The sequence below is a fragment of the Garra rufa genome, chromosome 12 (assembly GCF_049309525.1).
Source record: "Garra rufa chromosome 12, GarRuf1.0, whole genome shotgun sequence".
Taxonomy (NCBI): domain Eukaryota; kingdom Metazoa; phylum Chordata; class Actinopteri; order Cypriniformes; family Cyprinidae; genus Garra; species Garra rufa.
In genome coordinates, this window is record NC_133372.1 from 37,936,900 (window position 1) to 37,949,285 (window position 12,386).

The following is a 12,386-nucleotide window of genomic DNA, read 5'->3' on the forward strand; positions in this document are numbered from 1 at the left end:
AGAATTTTTTTGGCAGAACAGCGGGCAGTTTACCTGTTCAGGACAAACAAGGGACTGATGAACAACTATCACTGAACAAAAAAACACAGCTGTGGATCATTCAGGAAACAACACATTATTAAGAATCAAGTGTGTGTAAACTTTTGAACGGGGTAATTTTTATAAATTCAACTATTATTTTCTCTTGTGGACTATTTTTCACTGTCTACATTAATTATATATTTCTTCTTATTAAAGTGACACAAGTGATTTAGTCAAGAGCAGTGAGAGATTTTCTCTCTTTTGTTGTTTGATTAACATAAATGACAGACAGCAGGAATATTAGACTGCTGTCACTTTAAGAGCTGCCCAGATCCAATATACTGTTTCACATGTGTTTTCTTTCTCATCTGTTTGCTTTTACTGTGTTTAGGAGGATACTTGCAAAGACAAGCATTTTGATACATACAAGTGTGTGTATGTTACCATTTAAGACCTATAAAGCAACAAAAATAAGCTCAGAAACAGTATCTCAGACAGTGTGCACATATATCTGATACAGGATACAGCACTCAGCCAAATATTTCTTGATTTTTTCTTGATTGTGGATCTGTTAGAAACTCTAACAGATCCACATCTTTGTACTTTAACATGGACGAGCTCAGCAGAGACTCACCTATGCTCTCCGACAAGACTTTGGGTTTGCTGTAGTGGAGGGAAGCGTCTTGTTTTGGAGAGCTGCATGGCAATGTGTTTGAGTGATATGTCAAAGCCTGGGGAACCATGATGTCATGGCAACGGTCCAGAGTCTCAGTGCTGGCACTCAGGCCCGGTCTCTGTTGGAATAAAATGCGTTTTAATATCACTTCACAAAATGACCAGCAGAGTGCACACAGATGTGAACTATAACAAGCAGCATTTAAACTGTTCACTGGGTATATCCGCTGAGAGAAGAAACGGAAATGCATACAGATAGATAGCCTATATCAACAGAAATACTGTTATGCTTGGATCGGGCCTTCTGGTTAGCAGGAAGATTCCCATCATTCATATGCAAATCATGTTTCTGTGTCATGAGTGATACGGAAAAACAGCTGTAATGGTTTATCAGTAAACCCAGACTGGAAACACGCTCAACACACTCATTCAGTTCATGTTTTTTGCCATTTTGCCTCATGTTACTGGTCTTTTAAAGCATTATATTTTTTAATCTAGATTTTTACACTTATTGTAGTTAGTGTGAGTGTTGTTCATACAAAACTCACTAACATGACACTAGGATGGTTGCCAAATCATTGTTTACCAGTCAAAAAAGCCTACTTACATATCTCAATGATATTCTGATCCCTCAAAACCCTTATTTGATGCAAGTATATGAGATTTTGACATTTATTGTAGTAATTGTGAGTTATAATACTCACCAATTTGATACTAGGGTGGTTGCCAGGTTGTCATTTACAGGCCAGAGTTTCAAAGGGCCTACTCATAAGTCTCAATCATATTCTGATTTCTCAAAACCTTTCTTCAGTGTAAGTATATGAGACATTTTTGTGCCAGTTTCATCATTCTCAAATGAAAATTGTACATCCTATCACTAAAAAAGTAGTACAAGCCACACAATTTGATACAAATGGGATGCATGGGATGTGCCAACTCCTGAACTTTAGTACTTACAGAAAGTGGTTTGTTTAAATCCCAAATCAATAACATAAAAAGCATTACATTTTCAACTCTTGATTTTTACATTTATTGTAGTAATTGTAAGTGATGTCAATATAAAACTCACCAATTTGATATAGGGTGGTTGCCAGGTTGTTGTTTACAGACCATAGTTGAAAAGGGCCTACTCATAAGTCTTAATGATATTCTGATCTCTCAAAACCTTTCTTCACTGTAAGTATATGGGATTGTTTTTGCTTGCTTCGTCACTCTCAAGTGAAAATCATACATCTTATCACTTAAAAAGTAATACAAGCCACACAATTCAGTACAAATGGCATGGGATGTGCCAGCTATTGAACTTTAGTACTTACAGAAAGAGGTTTGTAAAAAAAAAAAAAAAACACTACATACAATGCATTACATTTTTAACACTAGATTTTTACATTTATTGTAGTAATTGTGAGTGATGTCCATATAAAACTCACCAATTTGATACTAGGGTGGTTGTTGTTTACAGGCCAGAGTTTCAAAGGGCCTACTCATAAGTCTCAATGATATTCTGATCTCTCAAAACCTTTCTTCTGTGATATGGGATTGTTTTTGACCGTTTCATCATTCTCAATTGAAAATTGTACATCATATGATTTAAAAAGTAATATAAGCCACACAATTAGGTGCAAATGGCGTGGGACATCTCAGAAATCGAACTTTAGTACTTACAGTAAGGGGTTTGTTTAAATCCCAAACTGCAAGTATGAGCAATAATTGAGAAGAAATTTCACCGGCACAAAATAAAATATTCAACAATTTCCTCAGTTCCACAAGGTCATTATCACCTCTGAAATCTATTATCATACTCACAGGTCTTAAACTCTTCACAGGCGATGTCTGACCTAGAAACAGAGAAAAGGCAAATGAGAGACATAAGTAGCACTGAAGGAGGGAAAAATGGAGGAACAGGCACACATCAAGAGAGATAAAAAAAAAAACAGGAACTCGTTACTGAGATTTCAACCCTTATTATAATGACAGCGTTTCATGGTTGTTGCCTCTGAAATATAAAAAAGGCATGAGAATACATTGTTTCAATGCTACATTATTAATTCCCATCCATCTAACTAAAAAGCTACTCAAAGAGGAAGCGCCATTCAAGTGCTTCAAAGTGGGGCGTTTCCTGAGCCAATTCCGAGCTGAGTTAATCATGACACATGCGTCATCTAGAAGCCATTAAAGATAGATTGAATAAATGTACATAAGAGAAAATTATGAAACCTCCAGGGAGAAACACATTGCAAATGACAGAAGTCATGCATAAAATAATGACGCGGCTACACTTCCATCTGTCAATTTAGAACCCACGCCATTTAATTCATTCCGTTTGCGTCTTTCTCTTGATTGGTGTGATTTCGACTGAATTTAATGGCTAAACAATGAATGACGAAACTCACTCAGCCTTTGAAGGGTAATAGAACTGATTAAAGCATTATCTTGCGCTCTTTTCTCACTCCCCCCCCCCTCCCTCTCTCCCTCTGCAGACAATAAATCCTCACAGAAGTCTTTGCAGACACATCCGGAAATTCCCCTGTGATCTAAACTCATTTCCCAAATTCCCAGCTAGCCCCACTGAGTGGGTGCAAAAAAATGCAAAGTGGGCCTCTCCTGCCAACTGTATCAGAATCAGCGGTCCATCATTCTTACATAATGTTCTCCTGAGGGACAGAAACACACCTCAAGTATGGTCGGGGAGAGTGGAGGAGAGGAGAACAAGAGTGGCTAAAATGTAAAATCATGAAGTGGTTTCTCTGATTTCTCACCTGCTGAACAATGGAGATATAACTAAAAAAGATACCTAGGGAAAAAAGCCTTGTGTAATTCCCAACTGAAAAGACCAGCCTACTGTAGCTGCTTACAATCATATGTAGCATGCATGCTGGTGCTCCTATTAGGCTTGTTAATTGTAAAGTAAAAAGATAATTCACACACCAAAAATGAAAATTCTGTCATCATTTACCTTCATTTTATTCTAAACCCATACATATGTGTGCATGTGTGTGTGTGTGTGTGTGTGTGTGTGTGTGTTTAATTCTAATGTGGAACAAGGTTGTGTTTTGCAAAATGTCCTCTGCTACATTGCATGTTCATTTTCTTAGAATTTTTGTCTTATTTTCCAGTACAAATATCTAAACATTTTTAAATCAAAATATATTACTTAAAATGCAAAAAATAACATTAGAGGCTAAATGTATCAAAATTAAGGGAGTTATTTATTATTATAGCATCTACAGTTTTTTAAGATTTCTTTTTTAATTAAAAAAACGCATAAAACATAATTAATCTTGGTATATTCTTGGTATATCCTGATCATTTACTAACCCCCATGTCATCCAAGATATTTATGTCTTTCACAAAGAAATTCATTTTTTTGAGAAAATCATCCTACATCACAAAATCTTCCTACATTGCTCTTTTACCTTTTTTTGTAAAGGGAGTTTGACCTTCTTTGCACATTCACTTTGTAAACTCTGGGTCAGTACTTCTGCAGAGGCAGATTTTGAAGTTAGAGGAGAAAATTAGATGGAAGTTTTCTGACCCTATTGAACCAGAGTAATTAGAGCCAATCAAGATGAGCATTTAAAGTTAAAAAGTATAGAAATTGTACATTTTTTTAGAAAATAACCAATCGTTTTGCTAGATAAGAACCTTATTCCTCTGCTGGGATCGTGTAGATCCCTTTGAAGCTGCATTGCATTTTTAACCTTCAATTCGTTAAGCACCATTGAAGTCCATTATATGGAGGAAAATCCTGGAGAACTATAGTCATTTCTAAGCAAAAGTTGAGTTAAATGAAACTACACAGAAGGTTGGGTTAACAAGCTGGGCCAAAACAAAACCACCCAATCACTGAGCATTTTTTAGAGTGTATATTTCTCTTAAAACTAATTTTATGTCATTTTGCATATCGAACATGTATCTTGACTTACCGGTAATAACATTTATATTTTTGCATTGAAAAACAAGATTGAGAAATGTATTGAAATCAGGAACTCAGGAATTTTTTCATTTCTGAATTTGAACTGAATTCAGAGTAAGTAGTAAACATGACGCAGAATTTGAATTTAAAGAAGTAACAATGAAACAAACTTTATTTAACTGCAATAAGTGTAAGAAGATTTGTCAAGACACTATTGAATGACGGCCTGACAAAGGCTTAAAGGATTAAAGAAGTTGAAAAAGTTTGAGAGATTTATTCATTTTCACATTTATATTCACTGCATGCTAGTCAGAGTTAAAGTCTTTGAAAGCCTTTTCAGCAGGGTTTTTACTAGAAACGCCTAAGATCCGTTTCAAGTGTGTGATGCAGAGCAAAGTAGTGGTTTACCTCAAAATATGCAGGAATACAAACTTGTACAAATCACACACACAAAAATCCAGACAATCTGAAACTGCCATTGGATAACTTAAGCCTACTATGGCTACATTAATTAAATTCTAAAGGCTCAAAACATACTCTACACAAGACTATTTATATTTACAGACACTCTTATCCAAACTGCAATCAAGCTATATATTTTTGATAGTTCATGCATGAATTTTATGATTTAAAGGTGCCATAGAATGCATTTATACAATATTTTTAAATTGTTTTCTGATATCTACATAGAAGGTATATGGCATAGGAAAGGGCAAAAAATCTCCAGAAATGGTTTTACAGGTCCATTTACAACCCTAGGATTTGCCCCTACAATGAAATGCTCTGTTATTTGGAAGCTTCATGAATATTAATGAGCTCTGCTCTGATTGGCTGTTTCACAGAGCTCAATAGCTCGCACATGGATAAAAATACATATTTAATTAGGAGCTCTAGCCGCTTTTAATATGTGGTTTGTTGAATCTGCCGTTTTGAATCGCGGATATATTAGTCTGATTACTGCGATGCATGTGCTCTGTGTAAAGTTATAATGCAGATACACAAGTACTTACCAATCAAGTTGAGCTGCTTGTCAGTGATTCTCCAGATCTGTAAATCATTCACCATCATCAGGCAGTTATTTCTCCATCATTCACCATCATCAGCGCACTCATCTCTCTGTTTATGTGGTAAGTGAAATCCTATGTATAGCAATGTAACAGGCTAGCGCTAGCATTAAGCTAACCGTGTCCCTTGAGTGACTTGCCTTGTTTAACTGAGGTGCTGACGTTACTGATGATTGGGCGATGCAAATGTTGGAGGCGTAACTATTAACGATCCCGGGGAAGTTGCGTAACAGACCTGTTATGTTGGAATTGACCTATTTTTCGGTGGTCTTTTGCAAACACTAGATTTATATAAGAAGGAGGAAACGATGGTGTTTGAGACTCATGGTATGTCATGTCCATGTACTGAACTGTTATTATTTAACTATGCCAAGGTAAATTCAGTTTTCCATTCTATGGCACCTTTAATGCAAGATTTCCAGGACATTAAGGCTAAAAGATAATTGAAATTTTGCAGTTTTTCCAACGCTGCTTTGAAACGCTACAAGAGCGTAAACATGATGCTGGAAGTGTGACCATACCATCAATTACTCTAAACTTTAAACTTCTTCTGCTAGTGTAGAGTCTGTTTATGCCCTAAATAATCAGTGCAATGTTCCATACACTCTCCAGCTCTCTTACCTCCTCTCAACACCAACAGATTCACTTCGCTGCCCACAGGGAGGTCCTTCAGTATATCCACCACCTGCGCATGGCTCAGCGTTTGCACGTTCTGCCTGTTAATCTCCTTTATCACATCTCCTTTCAACAGGCCTCGGCACCACTGCTCATCCAGGATCATTTTCACCTTCTGCCCCAGCGGACAGTCTGCAATGGCGAAGCCAAATCCTCCAGGTCCCTTTATGATTGGCACGCTCACCAGCTCCGGCTGCAGCATCCCCGTCTCAGGCCTGTCGTTGGCACCGCTGCTGCCTCCTGGAAGCGCAGCGACCACCGGCCTCCCGATGGCGTCTGTGGTTACGTAGTGAAGCTCTTGGGAGGAGCCATGGAGGGCATCGCCTTTGACCAGCAGCGGCTGGCCGTTGATGAGAGGTACGGCGGTTACGATCTCTCCTGTTGGAGGTGGAGGTGGAGGGGGAAGGTCCTCACTGTCAGCGTCGACGTCAGGGGGGAGCGAGTATCCGCGGCAGAGGACCATGTCCACATACTGGTTGATTGGGATGCACTGGAACATGTGGACCACGTCGGCGTGGGTCTTGCCTAAGACAAGTGTGCCGTTGATTTCCACAATAACATCACCTGGGTTGAAAAGAGGAAATTTGACAGTGTCAAAAAGGAAAACGAACATTATTAATTGGAACTTTTTTATGCATTTATGTTTTTGAGAGATACCAGATAAAAGGAATACTTTTCAAAATCAAATATTCCATTCTTATTTACACACCCTTACAGTACATCATATCAAATGTGTGTTACTTCTTTGAGAGCCTTTGAAGAATTTTTACACAGGTCTTTTTTAAATACTCATTTGATAAGCTACAGCAGTGCAAAGAAATACTAAGTAGTTTGTGCAACTTTTGTTTTATATTCCAAGAGTTTTTGAGTTGGATCAGTGGACGAATCATTCTCTTTATTATTATTATTTTTTAATGATCCAGTTCCTGAATGAGAATGATTTGTTCACTCAATGACCCACAGCAACTCAAGTTAACAACTCAAAATAAAGGAAGATTATAAGTGAATAATTTTGTCCTTTTTGGTTTTCATGTGGCTTTAGAAAACCTTGCCATTATGGTCACAATGTACTGTTGCTGTATGGTTATTATAGTTAACTAAAAATAAATTATTTTTTTTAATTGAAACAATATAATAGCAATATTGAAAAAGTTATAAAAATGACTTTAGTATGACTTTTACTAAATTACAAAAAATAAACTTGAAAATAAAGCCATTATTGTGTAGCCTTTTAATGTTAACATACTTCTCCTATCCCAGTTTAATTTAATAGTTCACCCAAAAATGAAAATTCTGTCATTAATTACTCACCCTCATGTCGTTTCAAACCCGTAAGACCTTTGTTCATCTTCAGAACACAGATGAAGATATTTTTGATTAAATCCTAGAGCTTTCTGATTCTGCATAGACAGCAAAGCAACTGACGCGTTCAGTGTCCTTACCAGTGATGCGCGGGTTGATCCGAAATGAGCGGTTACCCGCGGTTACAAGTCATCCAAAAATATTTTTTATGATATTCGGGTCGCGGTCGGTCGGGTCGTTTGAAATAAAGATGCCAATTAAACCTTTGTAATTTATATAGTACTAGACACACTTTTCTATGAAATACATAGACCTACACTTTATTGGCTGAATAATATTTACCTTTTGAATGTTGAGCGTTATTAACTGTTGAATAAATGCTGACGCGGGACAAAATGCCCGATTTCCAACACGTTGAACTGAGCAATGCCATTGTACCATTTTAATAGGCTACTTTTAAACGCATATAGCTCAGTAATGTCAGCTTTATGTATTTTCTGAGAGGGGGTGGGATTTTTGTTGGGAAAGTCGAGGGAGAGACGCACACTTCGATTAGACTGGATAAACACATGCAGCATCTTAATTGTTAAGAAAATGGTATTCCTAATAAATGTCTCAAATATTTTGATTATGTCCAATGTTTCTCTTTCTTTTTGGAATTATTAGACACATTTCACTATGTCTTTTCAAATGCCTAGGTCTGTTTAATTTCCTTTATTATAAAATTTAGCAGTATTTTTTAACGTTTATTCAAGCAATAATATATAAATTATCTAATGTATATGCTTGTTTAAAACCAGGGATTAAAAACGAATTCCAAATAAAAACTGTATTTTTTCTTTACATTTCCAGAGAGCGATACGAACGAAATTAAGCATTACTTAATAAATTCAAGGCACTATAATTTCCTATTATTAACAACTATTATGGCTATACAATTAATATATATATATATATATATATATATATATATATAAAATAATATTATTTTGTCATATTCGTGATTCCTGATTTTATATATGAAAACTTCGTTTTGAAGTGCATTCGTTATGTTTGTATATAGAAAAGTTGTTAACCTAGCCTATTAAGTTGATTTAATATTCTTGATAATTTTTGGAAGAATAAAAGTTAAGAAAAAAGGAATTAGCTTTAGTCTCTAATATTTAGGGCTATAGGCTAATCTTATTCTTAACTTTTATTACACTGTAGATCGAAATGAAATAACTCTTGATCATATTTAACATCGTAGAATCACTGACATAATTTAGTGTAGCCTACTTCCAAAATGAAACTATTTAAATCTGTATAAAGGCAAGACAAGCTAAATCACAACATGAACAATCTGTATTTTTCTTGTAATCAAGAACATTTCTTTTGACAAAATTACCTAATTAATGCAGAATGATGTTTGACAGTGAACGCATCTCCTCCAATGCATAGCCGCATATAATCGCTGGTGTCAGTCGCAAATATTAAACAGGCGGGTCAGGAAGCGGATCGGGTACAATATTTTATTTTTTTATTTTGCGGTCCGAGTTGCGGGCGGGTTAGTTGAAAATGTCGGTCGGGTTCGGGTTGTTTATACGTTGACCCGCGCATCACTGGTCCTTACTACCTTTCTGGGCCTTTAACGTGTCAGTTGCATTGCTGTCTATGCATAACACAATGACAGAATTTTCATTTTTGAATAAACTACCCTTTAATGTGAGGAGATATCTATAATTAAGTCATTTGTAGGCTGATTTCCTAATTACCCCTAATGTGAATTGTGGATGTAAGCCTAAACACCTTTCGCCAAACTACACATCACTCACCAGAGGCCATCTTGTTATCCTGTGCGGCTGGGCCATCAGCGAGAACGTTCTTCACCTGCAGGAACTCATCAGGTCGGTCTCCACCAATGATGGTGAAACCAAACCCCTGCTGGCTTTTCCTGAGAGCCGTGTGATACAGCTCCCCCTTCAGCTGGGTTGGGTCCCGCGTGAACCCGGGTGTACCAGCCGCTCCACCTACAGAGACAGAAGGAGAGGAAGAAACAGACAGACGACATCTGCGATGAGTTCACATAAAATATGCACAAAGACAAAACTGCAAACAACTAGACATTGATACAGTAGACTACGTTATATGCAAGCACCAACTGCACCAAATGAAATGCTTGATGATAAAGATGTTTTCAAAATGCATGACAGATCCATCAATAATGTGGGAAGTCACACAGACTGTCCTAATATCACTAACCAAAGCACATTATGGGATACTTTCCATGAATACAATACAAAATGGGGCCTGAAACACCCTTTTTGAACACATATGCATATATATGCTGTTTTTTCTACAGGGTGGGCAGAGAAAAGAGACCTAACCTTTGGAAAAGGTTTACCATCAATAAATAAATAGATAGATAGATAGATAGATAGATAGATAGATAGATAGATAGATAGATAGATAGATAGATAGATAGATAGATAGATAGATAGATAGATAGATAGATAGATAGATAGATAGATAGATAGATAGAAATTCTCATATATATTCTCATATATATATATATATATATATATATATATATATATATATATATATATATATATATATATATACATACATATATATATACACATAGAGTTGCAATCAAAATTATTCAACCCCCTTGACCTGCAAGGTATTTTGCTGCAGAGAGCAACATTTTGTGAAAACAATTCAACAAAGGCATCAGTAAACTATTAAAGAAAGTTCATTAATACACTTTTGAGTAATTCTGAGAATGTAAGTTGATGAATAATGAAAAAAAAAATCAAATTGGCTCTAAATATTTATGATCAAAATTATTCAACCCCTGAAAGTGAATTTGGCGTAGAATCTTTTATTCTTTAAAACCACCAATAAACACTGCCTGGAAGTGCTTAGATGCTTCTGTCACCTTTCTGCTGCAATCTTGGGCCATTACTCCCCTGAAAAAGCTTTCAGATCACTGATAATCTTTGGTTTTTACTTTGCCACTGCTTGCTTCAAATTCAGCCATGTATTTTCAACGAGAATTACATCTGGAAACTGAACAGGCCACTTAAAAACATTCTATGACTGATTCCTGAACCAAGCGCAAGTAGATTTGAACGTATACTTTGGGATGATTGTCCTGCAGGAAAGTCCACTGATTATTATCTTCAGACATTGCACAAAAGGCATCACAATGTTTGCCAAAAAGGTCTGATACTTTAATAAATCAATGATATCCTTTGCATGGTCGTTTTCCACTTCCTGTTACAGTAAAACAACCCCATAACAGGACTGTCCCACCTCCATGTTTGATGATGGAGATGGTGTTCTTCTGCTTATAAGCGTTGTCTTTTTTGCACCAGACGTACCTCTGATCCATACGCCCAAAAAGTTCCAGTTTGGACACATCACTCCACAAAACATTCTTCCAGAACTCCACAGGTCTATCCAAATGAATTTTGGCATGTTCAAGTCAGCTTTTTGCTGTTCTTGGTCAAGAGTGGTATTCAGCAAGATTCCTCAACATGAAGACTACACTTGTCTAGTGTTCCTCTTGTACAGAGCATTGAAATATTTTTCCTCCTTTTGTCGGGTCATCTTGCAAGTCTTTGGCTGTACATTGCAAGTTTTTCTCAGTTGATCTGATCAAACATTTTATGATATTGTGCTTTTTTGTTCAACAGCCTCAAAGGTTTTCTGGTTCAACACACTTTAATCTAAGGAATACGGCTGCCAGCTGTGTCTCTAGGGACTTGTAATGTCTTAGAAATCTTCATGTAGTTTTAGACTTTATAATAGAGCAAATGATTTCTTCTCTATTGATTTTGTGTGAGCTTTGTTGACTTTACCATATTTGCTACTCATCTTCAGCACATGCATGGGCTAAGAGTATACTATGTGTAACACCCCAAGCTAATTCCATTTTTAATAAGTTTGTAAAGGCTTAAGACAATTTTTTAAGACAATTTTGTTCCTTACCATAAAAATAACTGTCTTAAAACAGCAATGTTGAATAGGGGTTGAATAATTCTGACATAGCTGTGTTATTAAAAAATCCTATAACTCAAAAACATTACATTATATATTGACATTATCCCTCTTTAATATGCCAGAAAACTGTTGTAGATGCAATTTAGTCCTGGATCTTCAGAAAGAGCAAAAAACATTTGCAAAGTATTGCAGTCTCTGGGGGGGTTGAATAATTTTGATTGCAACTATTTATCGATAGATTTAATATTCCATTAATCTATCATTTATTTGGCAGAAATGTTTTCCCATGTATGACTGGCATATAATTAAATCCGTGAATGATTCCAAACATCTGGCACAGTAAACCAAACTATTAACAACGCTCTCTCTGACAGCATAGACGAGAACATTTATCATCAGCGGCTCACCCTCACATACTGTACTTGTCTAATATATTGCTATCCTGTGGGTTCCCAGAAGGGCCGAGGGAGTGATAACACTCACATCCTCAAAATTAGACAACCTTCAGAAACTCTCTCAGCACTGGGTGTGGAGTTTTCTAGCTAATATTCAGCTGCTGTAAGTGAAAGTTTTAAGGGGAACTCTTTGTCTTTTATGCCCATAACTGCGCTGACTCACTTTTTCTGTACTTCCTGTCAGGAAAGATGAAAACAGTGTGCCATGGAAAACTGTACTTTGAGAGTTCATCACAAATCACCAAAGAAGTCTAGAAGACTGTGGGGATCACACTGTTTTAATGAGCT

General features: G+C 36.4%; 1 protein-coding gene across 1 annotated transcript in view; it reads right to left on the bottom strand.

Annotated features, from left to right (window-relative positions):
- magi3b (membrane associated guanylate kinase, WW and PDZ domain containing 3b) overlaps positions 1–12,386 on the bottom strand; it is a 170,968-nt gene that overhangs the window by 17,697 nt on the left and 140,885 nt on the right. The window contains exons 10-13 of the mRNA XM_073851243.1: positions 9,468–9,662; positions 6,298–6,915; positions 2,503–2,534; positions 656–815 (exon numbers count right to left, since the gene is read on the bottom strand). Coding sequence (XP_073707344.1) covers positions 656–815; positions 2,503–2,534; positions 6,298–6,915; positions 9,468–9,662 — 1,005 coding nt within the window. The remainder of the gene's footprint in view (positions 1–655; positions 816–2,502; positions 2,535–6,297; positions 6,916–9,467; positions 9,663–12,386) is intronic.